This window comes from Bufo gargarizans, chromosome 6 (assembly GCF_014858855.1).
Source record: "Bufo gargarizans isolate SCDJY-AF-19 chromosome 6, ASM1485885v1, whole genome shotgun sequence".
NCBI lineage: Eukaryota > Metazoa > Chordata > Amphibia > Anura > Bufonidae > Bufo > Bufo gargarizans.
This window is the reverse complement of record NC_058085.1, coordinates 316,433,185-316,456,236: the sequence shown is the minus strand read 5'-3', so window position 1 is coordinate 316,456,236 and position 23,052 is coordinate 316,433,185. Positions and strand designations below refer to the sequence as shown.

General features: G+C 44.2%; 2 protein-coding genes across 5 annotated transcripts in view; one reads left to right on the top strand and one right to left on the bottom strand.

Moving 5' to 3' along the window:
- Positions 1 to 274: 274 nt before the first annotated feature.
- LOC122940838 (biogenesis of lysosome-related organelles complex 1 subunit 2-like) lies at positions 275 to 22,961 on the bottom strand. 3 transcript variants are annotated; one of them, XM_044297653.1, is made up of 6 exons: positions 22,843 to 22,961; positions 12,301 to 12,429; positions 10,299 to 10,415; positions 4,773 to 4,892; positions 4,412 to 4,516; positions 275 to 1,702 (listed from the first exon to the last, which is right to left on the bottom strand). In XM_044297653.1, the coding sequence occupies exons 2-6, from the start codon at positions 12,386 to 12,388 to the stop codon at positions 1,671 to 1,673; spliced, it is 462 nt and encodes a 153-aa protein (XP_044153588.1). In that variant the 5' UTR covers positions 12,389 to 12,429; positions 22,843 to 22,961; the 3' UTR covers positions 275 to 1,670. The 3 variants fall into 3 exon arrangements, with proteins under 3 accessions (XP_044153588.1, XP_044153586.1, XP_044153587.1); XM_044297651.1 differs by lacking the exon at positions 22,843 to 22,961 and adding an exon at positions 22,624 to 22,735; XM_044297652.1 differs by lacking the exon at positions 22,843 to 22,961 and adding an exon at positions 22,486 to 22,625.
- SLC25A16 (solute carrier family 25 member 16) overlaps positions 22,875 to 23,052 on the top strand; it is a 31,888-nt gene continuing 31,710 nt past the window's right edge. The window contains exon 1 of one of the 2 annotated variants that reach the window (XM_044297648.1): positions 22,875 to 23,027. The gene's annotated coding sequence lies outside the window, so the exon portion shown is untranslated. The remainder of the gene's footprint in view (positions 23,028 to 23,052) is intronic. The other variant, XM_044297650.1, reaches the window with a different exon arrangement.

Here is a 23,052-nt window from a genome sequence, read left to right as displayed (position 1 = left end):
GAAGGTGTGTGAAAACACTTAAAAAAAAAAAAAAAAAAAAAAGTCAATAGCTCCAGCATGCTGTGTTTTTGAAAATAAGCCAGAAAAGAAAAAAAAAAGAAAAAAAAGGCACTTTTACTGAAAAAAAAAAAAAAAAACAACAGCAAAAACCTATGTGTGAACTCGCTATAAAAAAGTTGCAAATAAAGGGATGCAAACAACCAGGATGCAAATGGACAGATTATGGTGGAGAAAGACTGAGAAAATGGGAAAGAAAGAATTTGAATACTTTCAATTATATTTTCAAATTTTTATTCCATAGGTCCTATAATTACTCGAGTTAAACTTGTTTCCTTTTAGCCACAGTTGTTTATGATACCTCAACCTGTTAATTTTTTTCAACCACAATTTCCGGTGAGTATTAGGCCAGATTCACGTAAATATAATAGGGGTATACTTTCCATCCATATTACTCCTGAGCGTTACAGTCTGACCGCAGGTTTAACGAACTCAAATTTTCCGCATATAGCATGGATGCTGCAAGTTGGGGTTAGTCAAACCATTAGTCGGGTTGTAGGACAGAGGAGTAATAGAAGCGAAAAATACTTCTGTATTATGTTTGTGTCAATTCTGAATTAAAGGCAGTTTTGGGAGTTTAATATTAATGGCCTATCCTCCGGATAGATCATCAATATCTAATCAATAGGCGCCCAACTCCCGACACCCCTATCAATCAGCTGTTTGAAGAGGCCCTCTGGTGAGCACAGTGCCATACACTGTATACTGGATGTGCTTGGTATTGCAGCCCTGGCCCAATCACTTGCATAGGACTAAGCTATGTCTAGTCCATATGACCGATAAAGTGACATCACTGTCCTAGGGAGAGGAGGTCAGCGCCACAGCCTGCTCAAACAGCTCATGGGTGGGAGTAACGGTAGAATATCTGGCTCGACATTTTCCCTTGTCATATTCCAAGGCTTATTTACTCATAGGGAGTTACTTCCACAAGGTGGCACCAGCGAGAAGTACTGGCAAAATGAAAGAGTTAAAGAGCCAAAGAAAAAACTAAAACTCTTCTATTTATATTGACTTAAAACAAAAATACCCCTCTGACAGAAGTGTCTCTTTAAAGGGTTTACCTGACTCCCACAGCAATTTTATTTATGGCCAACATGTGTTTAACTTAAAGAAAAAAGCCACCCACCTACTAATCATTGCTCTGTTCCAGCTCTAACGGTCCCGTCTTTCCTTGCTTCTTTATCCCTTGTGGACTAGAAGTCTGATATCCCGTCCGTGGTCACATGCATCGCTGCAGCCATTCGCTAGCCTCAGTGGACATATATTCCCAAGTGGCATCTGACCGCTACAGCTGTGCAAGTGACAACTGATGGGCTGTCACACCTCTGGTCCACAGGGGAACGGAACAGTGGGGACCGGACCCTTGGCTCCGGGACGAAGAGACGGTGAATAGGTAAGTGGCTTTTCTTCCTTTCGGAGCAGTTGTGGGGCTATAAGTAAAACTGCTGTTAAGGTTGGTCAAATCTTTTAATAAAAGGAGGTTAATCATAAAAGATAATATGAGGTTCTATTTATTAGGTTCCTAGTAAAAAGCATTGACAGGGCTGGCATAATGCCATACGAATCCTCCTTTGGCATTAGGACTTTTGCAGTAGTGTTGTGTGGAAATGTGACTATCGCTTCTCCAGTTTTTTGAACTTTGCTTCTGTAAGATAAAGAAAAAATATCAAATAAAACCTTCATAAACATGATACTACAGGACACTATAATAGTAATTGCAGGCAATACAAAGATCCAGCAGGGTTCAGCAATCTACAGCACTAGAGCTGTTGTAACACTACATCTCCCAGCATGCACTCTTGCTAGTCTGTTCTCGGTATTCCTATTTAAAGAGGACCTTTCACTCGTATACAAACTAAAAACTAACTATCTGTGGGCAGAGCGGCGCCCAGGGGTCCCCCTGCACTTACTAGTATGCCTGGGCGCCGCTCCGTTCGCCCGGTATAGGCTCCGGTGTCTCAGCGCCGTCTGTTGTATTGGACTGATTTTTGTAGGAGGCGTGTCCCTTGCTGCAGTGCTGGCCAATCGCAGCACACAGCTCATAGACTGGCTATGAGCTGTGCGCTGCGATTGGCCAGTGCTGCAGCAAGGGACACGCCTCCTACAAAAAATCAGTCCAATACAACAGACGGCGCTGAGACACCGGAGCCTATACCGGGCGAACGGAGCGGCGCCCAGGCATACTAGTAATTACAGGGGGACCCCTGGGCGCCGCTCTGCCCACAGATAGTTAGTTTTTAGTTTGTATACGAGTGAAAGGTCCTCTTTAAGGTGTGACACAGTGAGTGGAATGGTCTGGGAAAACAGGTATTTTCCTCCCAGCGTGTGCTGCTGGGCTGATTTGCAGCCAGGTGGGGCAAATACCGGACTGGATTTTAATTGCCGTTCCGGGTTTTTGGCAGCACCTGGCTGTCCTAAATAGGCAATTGGGCTCAGCAGCAGGATCTCTGTGGGGATCTGAGGCTTGGTGCCAGGTTGGAGAACTGAGACCCATGGGTCGAGGAAACAGGCCCCCTAAAGCCTGCTGTGGACTGCTGGGAGGCAGAACTGCCATCAAGGTGACCCGTCTTATATGAACTTTCCAATTTGTGTGAAGTAACACCAAGACTGCAAAGTAACGCATTGTTTTGTGCATTTGCCTCAAGTGTGAATAAACACTAAAGTTTTGCGTCTGTACTGCGTCCGCTTACCCCATCTACCAGAGCGAAACCCCAAAAAGGGAATGAAGCATGCTGGGAGTTGCAGCTTCACAACAGCCAAAGTGCCACCGATTGCTAACCGCTGAAATGATTGGGGGAATTTATCAAAGACGTGCGGGCACATATGAACATGGGACCAACACAGATGTCTTCAGCTGCCAAGTGCACATGCAACAGGTCCGCCAGTTACATAGGTGCAAATCTGCTGACAGAGCTGGCCACTGTAAAAGTGATGATCTCTGCTTGGCCCTGTCAATCACACTGGAGAGGGCGTGGCAGTTACAGAGAAAGCAGAGCCTCTAGGTGTAACGGCAACGCCCCCAATGCTCCTAAAGGCTCATTTGCATATATTTAAAGTTCAATTTTCTCAGTAATGCGGGCACATATGAACATGGGACCAACACAGATGCCTTCAGCTGCCAAGTGCACATGTAACAAGTCAGCCAGTGTCATAGGTACAAATCTATAAAGAAAATATAGTCCCAATACCTATGGCAATGGTGTGTCGCAGCGATTCCCAAAATGTGAAGTGGGTCCAGATCACAGTTCAGACCATGCGTTTTTTGAGGGACCGCGCATTTCCTATCTAGAAGGTTGCACCTCTTCAATCTCACACCATCCAATCTCGAAAACAAGTAGTCAAGGCTGTCTTTAGAACTCTGCCCGACCCGGGTTTCGCTCAACGCTTCAACAGCGTGGAGGTCGGAGCCCGGGTCGGGCAGAGTTTTAAAGACAGCCTTGACTACTTGTTTTATCACATGTTTGTGAGTATAATAAATCTTTTTATACGCCGACCTTGTTAGCGGTGCTTCACTATTGGAGCGATTGATTGTTTTAGTGGCGGTGAAGGACGAGGAAATAAAGGAGAGCCGTGGAGTTTTAAGATGTGCCTATATATCAAGCTGTGCTTGTGAGTACAACTACACAAGGATTTATTGGTGATCTGCAGTGCTTCACTATATGCATATTTTCTGACATCCCATAGGAACCTTGGTTTGGTGACACTGGGACCTGATTTACTTGCTTGTGTCTTAAATATTGGATGGTTCGAGATTGAAGAGGTGCAACCTTCTGGATAGGGAACGCGCGGTCCCTCAAAAACGCATAGGTACAAATCTGCTGACAGATGCTTTGATACACAGAACTAGCCAGTAAGATACCAATGAGCAATAAAACACAAAATCGGAATGCGGCTGTACAACACAAATAGAACACAAGTGTCAAGAATAAATAGGCTCCTACATGGGACAAACCCAGACACTCAGCATATACACAGAGATAATACAAACATAATCCAAAATGTATCTTTAAATAAATAATATAGATGCATAAATTGGCAAAGACAGACACAACCACATGGAGAGTGCACAAAACACATCAAGTTATAGCATTGCAAGTAGTGGAAAAGGTGGGATGGAAAAACAAGTATAAATAAATACAAAATCAAACCATGTGACTCCCACACCTAGATAAAAAACCACGATTCACAACATATACACAATACAGACCCGGCTAGTGGCACCTCCTAGAGACCCTGACATGTAACAGGTCAGCCAGTGTCATAGGTACAAGTCTGCTGACAGATGCCCTTTAAGAATTCTGTTTGTACAATGACAAAATGGCGTTACCTACAAGTAGAAGTCATTGGAACTTACCTAATCGCTTTGAATAAGCATCCAGCTTGTACGCTGCATTTTCTAGAGATGCCACTTGCTCTTCTATCTGATTTATTTGTTCAAGGTATGGTTGGAGACTCGCATCTACAGGACAAAACATATAGAAGATCTTTCGGTCAAATGGTGCAGGGCTGACCATAGTAGCTTATATAACCCTTGGATCAGTAGTCCTTCCAGTTCCAGACTATAGAAATATTAGGAAATACTTCTTCTTAATATGCAAATTAGGCCTTTAGTGCAATGCCTGAGACATTTTAAGAATAGGCAGATATCTTGTAAGCATCTGGCTGCAGGAAATAAAAGGTGTCTACTGTATCTTAACATGTAATATTGTACTTACACTTTTTATTCAAGTCTTTGAGATTTCGACTGATATTTCCAGCAATATCTTTCATCTCCATATATTTCAAACACGTGAGCTTATTCATATTTTCTAGAAGTTTGTAGTCTTCACTTGTGGCTGAAACAGCAATTTAGGAAAGATTAAAAATAAGTAACAGAAGCCAAAAAGGTTATAGCTAGGGATGAGCGAATCGACTTTGGATGAAACATCCGAAGTCGATTTGCATAAAACTTTGTTCTAATACTGTATGGATACAAAAAAAAAAAGGGACCATCATGCCCAGTCTGAAATCAGCATATACAACCCATGTTGTGGCAACAATACGAGGGTCAACCTATAAAGAATCACAAGTACCAGCTACGAAGCTGATGCGTACTATTATCAAATATCATAAATACTTTATTCATTACAAATCATGATATATATCAAGGACATAGTCATTAAAAACCAAGTGAACATATAGCCTGATGTCATTATAGAAATAAAGAGAGACCTACCAAGACAAGTGCCGTATGTCAGCAAACAGGATGGCACTACCCCAACGCACGTTTCGGCGTGCCTTCGTCAGGGGGTAACGCCATAGCTGTGGAACATAGGTTATAACCCCCTCCCCCCCCAATAGAACGCTTGCCTGCTAATTCATTCCCTAACTCACCTGGAAGCCAGCTGGCTGCGCCGTGAGCGGATCGCAGCGCACGGTCCCGTCCCCCCCGGCCGGCATCACATCGCCACACCCCCGCCACGTGACAACGTGACCTGGTGGATCGACGTCAAGACGCCGGGCGGGAGGGGCCGCGCGCACACATCCAGGGGAGGAGGGAAACAAACCAGGCCACCAGCACAAGGAAAAACACCCCCTCTACTGGCGGTCAGTGTACAAGCATATCACCGTCATCACAGCTCCTTCATTATTATTAAAGGGACAATACTCTGTGCCTACCCATTGCATATATTTAAAATATTAAAAATATTAATGTGCTCATATAAAATTAATGAAGTTGTGAAAATTAATAATAAACACTAATAAAAAAAACATAAATAGAATAAAGTGACAGGCAAGTGACTGCATATAGTGCATATTTTATATATATTATATATATATACACAGTACAGACCAAAAGTTTGGACACACTTTCTCATTCAAAGAGTTTTCTTCATTTTCATGACTATAAAAATTGTAGATTCACACTGAAGGCATCAAAACTATGAAGTAACACATGTGGAATTATATACATAACAAAAAAGTGTGAAACAACTGAAACTATGTCATATTCTAGGTTCTTCAAAGTAGCCACCTTTTGCTTTGATTACTGCTTTGCACACTCTTGGCATTCTCTTGATGAGCGTCAAGAGGTAGTCACCTGAAATGGTTTTCACTTCACAGGTGTGCCCTGTCAGGTTTAATGAGTGGGATTTCTTGCCTTATAAATGGGGTTGGGACCATCAGTTGCGTTGTGGAGAAGTCAGGTGGATACACAGCTGATAGTCCTACTGAATAGACTGTTAGAATTTGTATTATGGCAAGAAAAAAGCAGCTAAGTAAAGAAAAACAAGTGGCCATCATTACTTTAAGAAATGAAGGTCAGTCAGTCCGAAAAATTGGGAAAACTTTGAAAGTGTCCCCAAGTGCAGTCACAAAAACCCATCAAGCGCTACAAAGAAACTGGCTCACATGCGGACCGCCCCAGGAAAGGAAGACCAAGAGTCACCTCTGCTGCGGAGGATAAGTTCATCCGAGTCACCAGCCTCAGAAATCGCAGGTTAACAGCAGCTCAGATTAGAGACCAGGTCAATGCCACACACAGAGTTCTAGCAGCAGACACATCTCTAGAACAACTGTTAAGAGGAGACTGTGTGAATCAGGCCTTCATGGTAGAATATCTGCTAGGAAACCACTGCTAAGGACAGGCAACAAGCAGAAGAGACTTGTTTGGGCTAAAGAACACAAGGAATGGACATTAGACCAGTGGAAATCTGTGCTTTGGTCTGATGAGTCCAAATTTGAGATCTTTGGTTCCAACCACCGTGTCTTTGTGCGACGCAGAAAAGGTGAACGGGTGGACTCTACATGCCTGGTTCCCACCGTTAAGCATGGAAGAGGAGGTGTGATGGTGTGGGGGTGCTTTGCTGGTGACACTGTTGGGGATTTATTCAAAATTGAAGGCATACTGAACCAGCATGGCTACCACAGCATCTTGCGCAGCATGCTATTCCATCCGGTTTGCGTTTAGTTGCACCATCATTTATTTTTCAACAGGACAATGACCCCAAACACACCTCCAGGCTGTGTAAGGGCTATTTGACCATGAAGGAGAGTGATGGGGTGCTGCGCCAGATGACCTGGCCTCCACAGTCACCGGACCTGAACCCAATCGAGATGGTTTGGGGTGAGCTGGACCGCAGAGTGAAGGCAAAAGTGCCTAACAAGTGCTAAGCATCTCTGGGAACTCCTTCAAGACTGTTGGAAGACCATTTCAGGTGACTACCTCTTGAAGCTCATCAAGAGAATGTCCAAGAGTGTGCAAAGCAGTAATCAAAGCAAAAGGTGGCTACTTTGAAGAACCTAGAATATGACATATTTTCAGTTGTTTCACACTTTTTTGTTATGTATATAATTCCACATGTGTTAATTCATAGTTTTGATGCCTTCAGTGTGAATCTACAATTTTCATAGTCATGAAAATAAAGAAAACTCTTTGAATGAGAAGGTGTGTCCAAACTTTTGGTCTGTACTGTATATCTATATCTCTATCATAAATAAATACTTATCAGTGTAATCCATATTATATTTACATGTATTCTACACAAATACTTAATCAAGGGACAAAATTAAGAAGTGAGAAATGAGAATGAAAAGGAGATATAAAAAATAATAATGAAACAAAAATAATGGAACTGATAAAGCAAAAATAGGCATTATAAAACTGTGATATACACAAGTGTATAGTGATTAAGAGCAGCGATGTGCTACATAGTATGTCACAATGGATGTCAAATCTATATAAAAGATGACTATAAATGAGATCAATTCACTAGCAAAAAATGAAATCAACAAAAATGAGGAAACCATGAAGATAAATAATAATGCACACCGTGCCAAAGAAAATATGATTAGGAACACATGTAAAATTAAAAACAATGGTGCTAAATACATGTGAAGACAAATGCATTATTTCTATAATGATATCAGGCTATATGGGTAGAAGTTGTGGTGATTTCTGACGTTCTTTTCGACTAGTGGGTATTATTCTGTTAACCTGCTGTCCCCCATGTATACATTATGTAATTATATGTGACCTACCTTTGTGATATTTATTGATTCATTATATATATTAATTTATGACAACACTGTCTGTAGCCTATGTCCCATCAGGGGTGGCGTTTTTTCTCTGTCCACTTGGTTTGTAATGACTAGGTCCTTGATGTATATATCATGTTTTGTAAATAATAAAGTATTTATGATATTTGATAATAGTACGTAGTCATCTTCGTTTCTTCTGTAGGTTTTAATAACTGAATGGAGCAAATGCTTCACCTACGTATTAGATGTATTGGCTCCAATGAGCCAAGTTATTGCTTTGTGAGTCTCGCGAGACTTCGGGTAATAACTTCATAAAATAGTTGTCTGTGAAAAACATTTGACGAAACTCGGTTCCAAGGTTCCTGAACGAAACGAGTACGAAGTTTTTACAGAACAAATATTTTATGTATGTGTGAGTTCGCGAGACTTGCAAGCATATTTGTCCATGGAGCCACATTCTGATACTATATGGAGCCCTGCTCCAGTATAGAACAATTTAGAGATCACTTGCGAGTTCTCGAAGTGGATCGCCATCCTAGTGTAACGTAGACAGACGGTGCTATGGAAAACAAATAGATGCTGTGAACACAACTTTGGTTTGGCTCCTTCAGGCTCCTTTTTCACACGAGCGATACAGATCGTGTCAGAGTCTGTTCAGTGAAAAAACTGCTGATTTTGCATGCAAGTTGAATCAGTTTTTTCTGCGATTGTGTATCCGTTTTGTTCGCCCACCTTGCAAACGTTTTGCATTGGTTTGAAGAAAAACTAAATAATAACATCCAACATCTTCTAGCAACCATCAGTCAATGATGGACTGCATCCGGAAGACATGCACGTGCTGTTATTTGTTTTCCACCGACTTGAAAGGACTAGTCCTGAGTGAGAAGCAGATGAAGATAGAACATGCTGCAATCATTTCTGAACAGATATATGGTCAGTAAAAATGATGCTCATGTGCTTATACTCCTTGAAATGAGTGAGTCGGGATTCAGTCCAGATGCTGTCTGTTCACAAAACGGACTGAATCTAGACAGAAAACGTACTCGTGTGAAATTAGCCTTAAAGGGGTTGCGCACCTTCAGGGCAGGTTTTGTCAAACCCCCCTTCTTGAGCAGACCTGCGAAAAGAAGCATACTTACCTGCTTTCCAGCACTGGCTCCCGTCTCCTTCTCTTCCTATCCTCGGCTGCTCTGCTGAGCTACCTAGGATGTTAAAGGGGTTTTGCCATCTCAGACGATGGGGGCATATCACTAGAATATGCCCCCATGGTCTCATAGGTGCGAGGTCCCACCTTCTACAATGAGAACGGAGCAGAGAAATTAATGAATGCGCAGCCGCCCTCCATTTATTTCTATAGGGCTGCCGAAAATAGCCGAGGCCGCTATTTCCGTCTGCCCCATAGAAATGAATAGGAGCAGGGCGCGGGCGTGGTGTGCTCCCATTCACTTCTATGGGAGCAGTGGGGAGCCACAGCTCTCCCCGCTCCGTTCTAGTTGTAGGAGCCTGGGACCCGCACCTATCAGACAATGGGGGCATATCCTAGCGATATACCCCCATTGCCTGAGATGGGAATACCCCTTTAACTTCAGTTTTGACGCTGCTGCAGCCAATCATTGGCCGCAGCAGTCATCTGGTGCCCTTGCATCATTTGACTATTTTACATTTTATTTAACACAAGGGGAGCAGGTCATCACTGGGGCCAGCGATTGGCTGCAGTGGCGTCAAAACAGAAGTCTACAGCCTGAGTGCGGCAGAGCTGCCAAGGCCGGGGAGAGGGTGAGCAGGGAGCCAGCACAGAGAAGCAGCTAAGTATGCTTCTCTTCACAGGTCCCCCGAAGGTGCACAACCCCTTTAACTATACAGTTCAAAAAGTGGTCATCTCTTTGTTCTTCTCTGGGTTTACTGAATGGACCTCCCATTTAGCATATAGACAGGGACTGGCTTTATGAGAGAACTTATTCAAAGGTATATTCCTATGGCATATCCACAGTATGTGCCACAAATACCAGATAGAGGTATGACCTGATTCTGAATCTCACACTTCTGTTGAGAACTGGGGTATCGCAAGCCTTTTCTCATGTTGTGAGGCGGCCACTTTATTCAGACAGGCTGAATGGAGAGGTGTCCACACATCTTTGTGGGTCTCTCCATTCTCTTCTATGGGAGTTACGGAAACAGATAAGCATGTCTATAATAACAGATATATGTATTATGCCACTTACCTACGAGCTCACCGGTGAGATAACATGACATTTTACTAAACATATCCCTGCAAAGCTCATTGATATCCGCTTCTGGTGGCTCCACCGCCTCTTCTGCCGTTTCGACTGTAGAATCATCTAAAGTGCATGAAATATATTTGTAAGGATTATTACACTAAACAAGACTTAAATGGGTCGGGCCAAGTTTTAAAGGGCATCGGTCAGCAGGTTTGAACCTATGAAACTGGCTGACCTGTTGCATGTTCGGTTGGCAGCTGAAGGCGTCTGTGTTGCTCTCATGTTCATATCAGACAAGTACTGCAAACATCTTTTTTTCAGCCAACTATAAGTGCATTTAAGTAAAATAACATGACCCAAGGCTATTCATAGTCTTTAAAGGGAACCTGTCACCGGGATTTTGTGCATAGAGCTGAGGACATGGGTTGCTAGATGGCCGCTAGCACATCCGCAATCCCCAATCCCCAAAGCTCTGTGTGCTTTTATTGTGGCAAAAAAACGATTTGATACATATGCAAATTAACCTGAGATGAGTCCTGTACGTGAGATGAGTCAGGGACAGGACTCATCTCAGGTTAATTTGCATATGTATCAAATCGGTTTTTTGACACAATAAAAGCACACAGAGCTATGGGGACTGGGTATTGCAGATGTGCTAGCGGCCATCTAGCAACCCATGTCCTCAGCTCTATACACAAAATCCCGGTGACAGGTTCCCTTTAAATGGTTACTAGCTTTTCTTACAACTTTTGAATAAATAAATAGTACAAGCGAGTATGAGAAACTTTGTAAGGCTAGTTGCACACGAGCGCTTAAAATATGGCAGGCTATTGCCACAGTGGTTTTCTTCCGGCCAATTCTCTGCATATTTCCCAGGCTGCGGCCGGATCTCCGCCAGCCCCCATTGTATAGTTAATGGGGCCGGACAGTGACGCTTTAGTTTACGGCAATGCTAGACTGCAGAGAGATCAGCAGGAACAGCCTGCCGGATTTCAATTGCTAATGTGAAACTAGGATAGTATGTTTTTACAGTGAAAAATGTCTAGTTATCCTGTAATTAGCTGCGTACCAGAGACTGCACAGCTATGTAGGCAGGTTATAGCTCAGCCCAAGTGCTACATTCACAAGCATACAGGTTAGTACTGTAATATCCTTCATAATCCTGGGGCTGATTCTGAGTAAAGTTAGGAAGGAGATTCTCCTCTACTTTCTGAGTGTGCAGTGGATGGCAGCTAGTCTCCACCAACCATGTCTGAGAGAACTGCAAACCAGATATTCAGCATGGACAGAGGAAAACTGCTAAAAAGTGCCAGATACAAGTGATATAATGGCCAAAAATAGTGTTATTTCTCATGCATACACGCTGTACTATTGATTAATGTAAAGTTTGTTGAAAGCTCAGTGATGATTTAAATAGGTTTTTCAAGACTTTTATACTGATGACCTATCCTCTGGATAGGTCATTAGTATCTGATCGGTGGGGGTCCAACACCCGGTATCCTCACCGATCAGCTGTTCGAGAAGGCACTGGAACTTGCAGTAGCGCCACGGCCTTCTCGCTGCTCACCAAGCACAGTGCCGTACATTGTATAGCTTCAATGGGGCTGAGCTGTGCCTAAGCCATGTAACCAATGAACCTGACATCATAATCTCCTAGGCCTGTGATGGCTAACATCCGACACTCCAGCTGTGGTAAAACTAGGACTCCCAAGATGCCCCCCTTTCTTGGCTGTTCTCAGAACACCATAGAAATTAATAGAGCATGCTGGGAGTCGTAGTTTCACCACAGCTGGAGTGCCGAAGGTTAGACATTACTGGCCTAGGCTAAGCTGCAAGAACAACTGCGAGCGCCGATGCCTTCTCAAAGAGGTGATCAGTGGGAGTCGGTGTGTCGGAACCCCAACGACCAGATATTGATGACCTGCCAGAGGATAAAGCATCAGTATAAAAGTCACAGAAAACCCCTTTAAGGAAACTAAAATGAACAAATGACTTCATGCTTAACCTTGTGATGTTGGAGGCTGAGATGCAGGAGGTGCTACTACTGACTGCTCCTCTGAAGATAACTTCTCTGCTCCCCCTGGTTCTGCCATACCAAGAAATGCTTGTAGTGGCCTTGAGAAGAAATAATGTTCTGTGGAAAATTACATTTTGATTACTGTAGAAAAACAAACAGCCACTAAGATAACATCAAGAAAGCAGTATGAAGGCTTATTCAAGGTTTTGTGTTTTATACTCTTTGTTGAGCACATGCAAATGAGCCCGAAATTTTCCCAGAAAATTAGATTTTTGTCTAATTATATTATCAAACTTACATCTTTAAAGGGGTTTTACAGAATTAGGAAAGCATGTCTGACTTCTTTCAAGAACAGCTGTATACCTGAAGAAGCAATATTTTCCTAATCCTGGACAACTCCTTTAAGTTGAAGGTGTTTTTTTTTTTTGAAAAATTGTAATGCAACACACATCCAACTGGTCATGTGACCCTATTACGTGCAGGGTCTTGGAATACAAAAGCACATACAGCACAAACCCCATGGATGATGTGGCCATATTGTTTACATATGGCAGCGGGCTAGGAACAGAAAAGCAGCCGAGTATTGCTAACAGTAGACACGGTTTTTCCAGTCACACCAGTGGCGAAGGATTGAAGGGGTATTCTCATCTTCTCTAACTAGTAAATAACTAGGGTATTCCATCGCTCTGTGGTCTCAGAGGATGAAGACATCTACATTGCTGGTTCAGTGCTGTGGCCCCTTCCTCGCACACTGGTGCCCTCGGCCAACTGGCCGTGCAGAGGGAGACAGCCGGCCCCATTCACTTCACTGCAGTACCCCTGAAAAGCCAGGTGGAGGACACCACTGTGCAGGGAGAAAGGGATATGGCGTTACATTACACCGTCAGTATACATTCTTGGGTATATCAGTCTTTATAATCCTCCCACACTCTGCGTTTAGATTTTGTACCTCGGAAATTGTGAACCACCCAGTATAAGAACAATTTAGTTATGTAGGAGAGAGAGCAAATGGTTTGTCTGATTCTTACAGAAAAACCATCAGGATAAAAAGACTAATAATTGGTATAAAATACTAGTATAGGACACAGAGATCTGCAGTAAAGGGCGATAGTATCATACAATTGACATAAACCTTTCGGCAAGCGTGACGAGACTGTGTGCACATTGCCTCCAAGTCTTATTATTCTGTCTATAGTAAATGTCACAAGATAAAGAAATGTCACATCTCACAAAGGGAGAATGCAACATTTTGGCAAAAAAATAAAATAAATCTGAATCAGAAAGTCAGAATGAAGTGGGGGGAAAGTGACATCAGTGTGTGCATCATGGTTATGCTCCACAGCCACTGAATAAATGATCTGCCTCTGCTTTTCATTTCAATAAATGAGCTCCTAATGTATTATTATTATGAAATAACAGCACTATGGTTATTACGTTTAATGACTGATGGCCAATCTGACCAAGGACAACATCTGCATGGAGGTTGTATGTTTTCCCCATGTTTGTGTGGGTTTCCTCCCACACTCCAAAGACATACTGATAGGTAAGGTTTTCATTTAGCCTCCACAATGGCACCACCTGGAGGATATCCCGCCTTCTCAGGGACAGGAAACAACTGTTAGATCAGCCAATAAAGGGCCCCCTCCCTCTTACCTTCTCCAGTTAATAACCTAGGACTCAGAAGTAGTTGCAACAATTTAATAAAGTTTAACATGATACAACCAAAACATAACTTACTTCAGTTATATGAACAACAGAAAACATTATTATTTTTTTTTAAGGAGCGACTGGGTGGGAATTCCTCGTGCCGTGTGGAGGTTAAAGGAAAATCCAATTACCGGTAAGAGTAATTATCATCTTTTCCCCACGCCTCCACAACGGCACCACCTGGAGTATTAACAGAGTAAACATTAGGGGGGGGGGGGGGGACAACCGCAGACAAAACCTTTCGACCGAAGGATAAGTCCTTGTTGACGGAAATATCTAACTTATAGTGCTTAAAGAAAGTAGAAGGGTTCAACCAAGTGTCGACCCGACAAATTTCTTCCAGAGAAGCGGAGGCAACCTCCGCCCAAGACGCTGCCAATGCTCTGGTGGAATGAGCCTTCAGATTAATGGGAGGAGAAATTCCCTCTCTCTCATAAGCCAGAACAATACACAACTTAATCCACCAAGTTATGGATGCCTTGCCAGCTGCCAACCCCCGATTAAGTCCCAGATATTGAATCAACAACTGGTTTGATTTTCTCAGGTTCTATGTAGATTCAAAGTACTGTAGCACACATCTCCTGACGTCTAGGTTGTGGAATAACTTATCTTTAATCGAAACTGCCTGGGAACAAAAGGAAGGGAGATTTGTTGTTGACAGTGAAACCTAGACACAACCTTTAGGAGGAATTCTGGGGCATGTCTCAAAACAATTCTATCGTCAAAAATTGTTAGGTAAGGAGGAAAGATAGAAAAAGCCACTTTCAGAGGCCGATCTTGGATGGACAGGGAGTAGAACTTTTTTTTACCTTCCTGTTTTTTCTCAAGGCAAACAAATCGATCCCTGGAGGACCCCACTTGGCGCAGATCTGACTGAACACTACTGGATTCAGACTCCATTCGCCTTCTTTTAGTTGGCCTCTGCTTAAAAAGTCTTCCTTACCTTTTATGTGGACGGCTGAAAGGGACAAGAGGTTAACCTCGGCCAATCCAAAGATCTTCTCTGTCATTAGAGAGAGAGAGAGAGAGTCCTGCTTCCCCTCTGTTTGTTCAGATAAGCAACTGTGGTGGTGTTGTCTGACAAAATTCTTACATGCTTTGATCAAACCGCGGGAGCGAAAGCTTTTAGGGCCTGCCAAACTGCACTCAGTTCCCGCATGTTGGAAGAAGCTCTTTCCAGTTCTGCCTTCCAAAGGCCTTGCTTCATCGCACTCTCCATGTGGGCTCCCCAACCCTGCTTGCTGGCATCGGTTGTGATGACTACCTGATTTGATTGTCGCCATTCTACTCCTCGGGGTAGATTTTCCCGTCTTTTTCACTGAGAAAGAGAGGCTTTCACCTTTGTCGAAATCTTTACCTTCTTGTTTAAAGAGGTTTGCTTCTTGTCCCAAACGCTCAACAGAAACGACTGAAGGACCCTCGAGTGGGCTTGTGACCATTTCACTGATGGAATAGTGGAAGTCATGAGACCTAGCACTGTCATGATCTCACTGATTGAGCATGTCTTTAGCTGTTGAAATTTTTTGATTTTTTTATGGATTAGGTCTTTGCGTTTCTTATCCGGAAGGAAAGACATCAGATGAGAGTTTAGCAGTACTCCCAGGAAAATTCTCCTCTGTGAGGGAAGAAGACAAGATTTCTGCTGGTTTATGATCCACCCTAGAGCTGAAAGGTTGTCTGCCACTGTCTGGAGCTGAAACCACAGGAGACTCTCTGTTGGTGCCGCAATTAGGAAGTCATTTAAGTACGGAATCAGTAGGATTTCTGCCAGGTGAAAGAATTTTGTTACATTCCCCATAATCTTTGTAAAGATTTTTGGGGCCGAATAAAGGCCAAACGGCAGAACTTAAAATTGGAAATGATGCACTCTTCCCTGAAACCATTCTGCCATCCTCAAATATTTCTGATTGTCCATGTTGATTGGGACATGGTAATAGGCATATAAGAGGTCTAATGTAATCATAAAGCAATCCTTTGATAGAAGATTGATTACAGATTTTACCATCTCCATCTTGAATCGCTTGTATACAATGTACTTGTTCAATTTCTTCAGATTTATTAGTGCTCGGAAAGAACCATTTTGCTTTCTTACTAGGAAGATTGAAGAGTAAAATCCATTCCTTTGTTCCTTTAGTGGGACCTGTGCTATGGCTCCCTTTTGTAACAACAGAGCGATCTGCTGGTCCATCGCTACTTGATCTTCTCCTTTTAGAACAGGATTTTCCAGATACCTGTCTGGAGGGAGATGCAGAAATTCCAAACGGTACCTTTCTTTTAAGGTTGACAGTACCCAAGTGGAGGCATGAATTCTTTCCCAGGCCGGATAAAAGTGTTTCAATCTTCCCCCCACAGGCTTTCTGGCGTCATTGGGAGGAAGGACGTGCGGCTTTATCAGGGTTGAACAAGAAACCTTTATTTTACCCCTTAGAAGATTGCCAGGAAGAACCGGGTTCTTTTTTTCTTCTGGTCAAATCTATTATGTCTTTGGGGGCGAAAAGGAGCGTCTCTGGCGAAAAATTTTTGATTCCGTCAGGAACACCTTTTTTCTGTCCGAAGCTTTTTCTAGGATGTCGTCTAATGCGGTGCCAAAGACGCGATTGCCATCACATGGTAGGAAACATAATCTAGAGAACCAGTTCCATTGGCAGCCAAACATGCCCACGCCATGACACTACCACCACCATGCTTCACTGATGAGGTGGTATGCTTAGAATCATGAGCAGTTCCTTTCCTTCTCCATACTCTTCTCTTCCCATCACTCTGGTACAAGTTGATCTTGATTTCATCTGTCCAAAGGATGTTGTTCCAGAACTATGAAGGCTTTTTTAGATGTCGTTTGGCAAACTCTAATCTGACCTTCCTGTTTTTGAGGCTCACCAATGGTTTACATCTTGTGGTGAACCCTCTGTATTCACTCTGGTGAAGTCTTCTCTTGATTGTTGACTTTGACACTCATACACCTACCTCCTGGAGAGTGTTTCTAATCTGGCCAACTGTTGTGGAGAGAGTTTTCTTCACCAGGGAAATAATTCTTTGGTCATCCACCACAGTTGTTTTCTGTGGTCTTCCGGGTCTTTTGGTGTTGCTGAGCTCACCGGTGCGTTCCTTCTTTTTAAAGGGAACCTGTCACCGGGATTTTGTGCATAGAGCTGAGGACATGGGTTGCTAGATGGCCGCTAGCACATCCGCAATACCCAGCCCCCATAGCTCTGTGTGCTTTTATTGTGTAAAAAAAACCCGATTTGATACATATGCAAATTAACCTGAGATGAGTCCTGTATGTGAGATGAGTCAGGGACAGGACTCATCTCAGGTTAATTTGCATATGTATCAAATCGTTTTTTTTACACAATAAAAGCACACAGAGCTATGGGGACTGGGTATTGTGGATGTGCTAGTGGCCATCTAGCAACCCATGTCCTCAGCTCTATACACAAAATCCCGGTGACAGGTTCCCTTTAAGAATTTTCCAAACAGTTGTTTTGGCCATGCCTAATGTTTTTGCTATCTCTCTGATGGGTTTGTTTTGTTTTTTTCAGCCTAATGATGGCTTGCTTCACTGATAGTGACAGCTCTTTGGATCTCCTCTTGTGAGTTAACAGCAGATTCCAAATGCAAATAGCACACTTGAAATGAACTCTGGACCTTTTATCTGCTCATTGTAATTGGGATAATGAGGGAATAACACACACCTGGCCATCGAACAGCCGAGAGGCCAATTGTCCCATTACCTTAACAAGTGGGAGGCACGTATGCAAACTGTTGTAATTCCTACTCCGTTCACCTGATTTGGATGTAAATACCCTCAAATTAAAGCTGACAGCCCGCAGTTAAAGCACATCTTGGTAGTTTCATTTCAAATCCATTGTGGTGGTGTATAGAGCCAAAAATGTTAGAATTGTGTTGATGTCCCAATATTTATGGACATGACTGTATTTTTAGATGCAGTGTCTCCCAACCATGACCTCAACCAGATTGCTCTGCGGGAGGCCTTGGAAAGAGCTGCCGTCTTAGATGATAGCTTCACCATATCAGCTGAGGCATCTGCCAAGAAGTTAGAGGCTTGTTTGAGCATCGGGATGGAAGCTAGAATGTCTTCCCTGGGAGTGCCCGACTCGATGTGTTCTTCCAGCTGTCTCAGCCACAAAGACAGAGTCCTAGCCGTGTAGGTCGCTGATATTCCTTGCCTTAACATGGCTGTTGAGGACTCCCAGGTTTTTTTAAGGAGGGACTCGCATTTTTTATCCATAGGGTCCTTGAGCAGCCCTAGATCTTCAAACAGTAGTGTTGATTTTTTGGAAATCCTCGCTACCGGGGCGTCTACCTTAGGAGGCTTGTCCCAAGAAGTCGAATCCTCTTCAGCAAATGGATACTTTCTTTTAAACATTTTTGAAGCAGATTGCCTCTTCTCAGGGTCCTTCCACTCATGTAAAGGAGTTTTAATGTTGTTGTGAACCGGAAAAACAAGTTTTTTTCTGTCCACAAGCCCCGCAAACATTTGGTCTTTGACATAGGTTCTCTAGGTTCTTCCAAATTAATTGTCGCTCTGACAGTTTTTAATAGAGATTCAGTCTCTTCAATTGAACAGAGCGGCCATCCCGGAGCTTTTTCTGAGACATTAAAGCTCGTGTCAGAAGAAACTTACCCTTCATCGAAGTCAGAAGCCTTCTCTTCAGTAAGGGTATTTGAAGTGGAGGCCCTAGAAGGGATGGCGGACAGTTTTGCCTCAACCGCCGCCACGACTTCATCTTTAATCATGGCCCTCAGGCTCTCTACAAGGGAAGGAGTTTCTTCAGAGACTACCCTGTTAGAACATCTTGGGCAGTTTTTTTTTTGGAAGAAGCCGAGAGACCTTTTTAACAAATAGCACACTTCTTCTTTTGGGACGGTTCCCCTTTATCGCTTTCTCTCTCCTAGGAGACACAAGGAAAGCAGAGGACTTTTTAGATCTATAAAAGAAAGGCCTAATAGAGAACCGTCACCCAGGAGGAAGAGTCTTTTGTGCACATAAGGGAGGACAGTGAACATATAATAACGTAGTCCTCAGGGAGGAGGCTTACCGACTGGAGGGCCTGGAGGCATCAGTGGATTTGCGGGTGGTCTCAGTCTCCTGTAGAGACATTATGCCAAGGAATTGCTGTCCACTGTGGAAGGGAGAATATGTGAAGGACCGGCGTTCTCCCCTTTTACTTCCTGGTTGGCGTCATGACGCTGACGCTTTTGTCCTGATGTCGCCGCGACTAGAGTATACATGAACGTCCCTGGCCCAAAGGAACGCCCCCTTTTCCACTGCCTTGCCGGTTCCACCGGAACACGGGAAAAGAAGGCCGGGAATACCGACACACACTGGACTTACACCAAGAGGAGGGAGGAGCGCACTGCTTTGCTCCGCGACCCCTCCTTCTGCAGCGGCCCTCCGGACAAGCCGGGTTAACAAACCTGAAAGGCTCTGCACTTACTGCTGATTCACGATCCTACCTTCAGAGGGACAGAAAACAACTGGAAAAGGTAAGAGGGAGGGGCCCTTTATTGGCTGATCTCACAGTTGTTTCCTGTCCCTGAGAAGGCGGGATATCCTCCCGGTGGTGCCGTTGTGGAAGCATGGGGAAAATAATTTTTAAAAAATCAATATCAGGTTAGTGAGGGTCCAAGTCCTGGCACCCCCACGATCACCACTGATCTCCAACTGAGGACTTATGCACACAAACGTATTTTTTTCTGTGTCTATTTTTTGTTGACCGTTTGTGGAGTGATTCACTTCAAGGAGGCCGCAAAAAAACAAAAAAAAACAAAAACGGAAATTACTCTGTGGGCATTACTTGTCTGTATGTCCACATGGCCCTTCTGGAAAAAAGTTGAACATGTCCTATTATTGTCTGCATTACTGACAAGGATTGAACTGTTCTATTAGAGGACAGCTGTTCTGCAAAATGCGGTATGCACGCAGCCGGTATCAGTGTTTTGCGGATCCGCAATTTGCAGACCGCAAAACATCAGACGGTCATGTGCATGAGCCTGGATGCAGGACAGGAAGTCAGTAACTTCCCTATTCCTTCCTATGAGAATGACATTGAGGCTCCCATAGGTATACACAGAGAAACCGGCCTACTGTCCACACATAAGATGCTGTTTAATTTGGAGATCAGAGTGCTGGTCACATGACACAACTGAGGATCAGAAGGAAGGATATAACTCACAAATACAGCCACTGGTAAAAGGATTACCTTCACTACAGTTTACATCATGTAACTTTCTAACCGGTCAGAGAATAAAGATTTTTGCGAGTGCTTCTTTAAAAAGGACACTAAAAATGCAGCAGTTTTGCACAGAAGACGTAGTTTGAAATCACCCTAAAAGTGCATTCACACGACCATGCTGTGTTTTGTGGTCCACAAATTGTGGATCCGCAAAACACGGACACCGGACGTGTGCGTTCCACATTTTGCGGAACGCACAGGGCCGGCGCTTCTTGTTGCAAACAAGAATAGGACATGCGCTATATATTTTGTGGGGCTGTGGAACGGAACTACGGATGCAGACATTGAAATGAATGGGTCCGCACCCGTTCCACAAAATTGCAGAACGGATGCAGACCCATTCATACGGTCTTGTGAATGAGCCCTAAATGTGTTAAAAATGCAAACTGATAAAACTTGCTGATATACTTTCATTATGATAGCTGCCGTTATTTCTGCTTTGGTCTTCTTCACTTCTGGATTTGTTGTGACACAGTAAGGGAGCCTTCCCATTTCTCGTGCCGGGATTTGTGCGATTCTGGCAGCAATGGTCTGGTTTCTGCAGCGGGAGGTTTCGGCCTGGGGGACATCCACACAGTGTGTAAACTCTTTGGATTTGGTCCCATTCACACGGCAGTAGGGCCACTGTGCCCATGTTGCACACTGCGATGCGGAGTTCATATGGTCAGTGCCATGTCTTACAGACCTGAGGTTTGCAGTCCACAACAGGGGCGCGGCGGTGCTACGGCCATGTGAATGGGGCCTTTGCTGGTATTGATGCTGTGGATTTGCCACACACAAAGTGGATGGGACTTTAGGAAATCTCATCTAACCACTATGGAAAATAATAATCTGCAGCGTAAATTGATCTGTGGTGTGGGTTTCATATCTTTCCAGTTATTTGGCAGAGCTTCATCCTTTGCAATGGTGAGTGTGAAAGCTGCACCAAAATCCATGATGAATCCACATGTAACACTTGCAGATTTTGCCACGGATATTTCGCCCCTTGTAGGAGCCGACAACCCCTGGGGTCTTACTCCTAATCAGTGCCTCTGAACATAAAACCCCCACTCACCTGTCCGCTGTCCTGCTGCTGTTTCTGGGCCCTGCAGAACCAGGAAACGGCTTGGTCCCATGACAGCAGTGATGCATCCATCGTTCAAGCCTCTGTGACCCCTCAGGCTTGTGAGTGGCTGCAGTTGTCAAGGGACCAAGACACTTCCTAGTCCTGAAAGGCGCAGGAACAGGACAGTGGCGGTTCTGCAGACAGGCGAGTGTTTGTTTGTTTTTTGAGGAGCACAGGTTAGGGCCCCAGGGGTTGTCTTCCTGGTTTTCCTCCCAATCTGCAGCAGATTTTCTGCAGCTGAAATGATAGATCATCAATATCAGGTAAGAGGCGGGTCTGTCGCCCAGGCCACTGCCGATCAGCTGTTTGAGAAGGCAGTGGCGCGGCTTTTCCTAGGCCAAGTGACAACGCGTTCATCAGTCATGTGGCCTAGGTTCAGCTCAGCCCCATTAAAGTGAATGAGGCCAAGATGAGATAGTAAGCACGGCCGCTATACAAAGTACAGAGGTGAGCTATGAAAAACTGCAGTATTCAATGGGGATCTGCTGTCCCTACTCTAACAGCTGATCGGCGGAGGGAGTCGGACCCCCTGCTGATAGGATATTGATGACCTATCATGAGGATAGTCTATTAATATAAAAGAATTCTCAGATAATCCCTTTAATGTCTGACCACTGAAAAAGTGTCAGCGGTACAGGGGACCACAACGCCACGTCACCTCATGCCACTTAGACGCCGATGGTCAAATATCGGTGGCATTCTCTAGCAATATGCCACTAAGGTCTGTCCTGTGACAAACCCTTTCACAATAATAGTTAAGACAATTGACCACGTGTGCAGGAATCCATGCGCCACGGTACAGAAACCGCACATACAGCAATGCGATCAGGAGACTCCGGCAACATTAAGGGGTTCTCCAGGACTACAAAAAGATGGCCGCTTTCTTCCAAAAACAGCACCACCCCTGTCCACAGGTTGTGTGTGGATTTGCAGCTCAGCTTCATTGAAGTGAATGGGGCAGAGTTGTAATACCACACACGACCTGTGGACAGGTGTGGTGCTGTTTTTGGAAGAAAGCAGACATCTTTTTGTAGTCCTGGAGAACCCTTTTATGTATCGTGTATATCACTATTGAGCCCACACAAGCTACAGAGCATCACATACACAGCACAGAATCCAATACTCATTGTAAACCGCACACGGTTACAGCCTGCACAGACAGCATGCGGCCGTGCAGCTCCGCATACACAGGAAATACGTGCGTGCCGCTGTACATCCACACCTGGCCGTCACTAGTCTCACCTAGCGGGTAGCGGCGCGCTACTTCCGTATTTACATCCCGTCACGTGCTCAGACACGCCCCCTCCCCTATAGCACAGAACGTTAGGTTCGGAAGTAAGGGGGGGCAACCTCTGCCTTGCAGCGTGTCTGCGTTCCTGCGCCATTTTGGCAATGCCCTATCTCGTTAGGTTAAAGTAATAGCTAGTCTCCGACAAAATGGATCATTAGTCCTGAAATCACCTTGTCTAGTGCGAATGCGCAGACGTTACGGGTGATCTGTTAAAGCCCTGGTCTGTGTGGCAGTCACCCCTACAGGGCGCTGTGGGCAATACCGCAGCATGTAGGTGGCTGGAGCGGATCTTGCCCAATATAGAGCCCTGGCTGTGCCTGGCATGTGATGTCATTTCCTGAGCTGTGACTTGCTGGTAAGACATAATGTGTGCGGCAGGT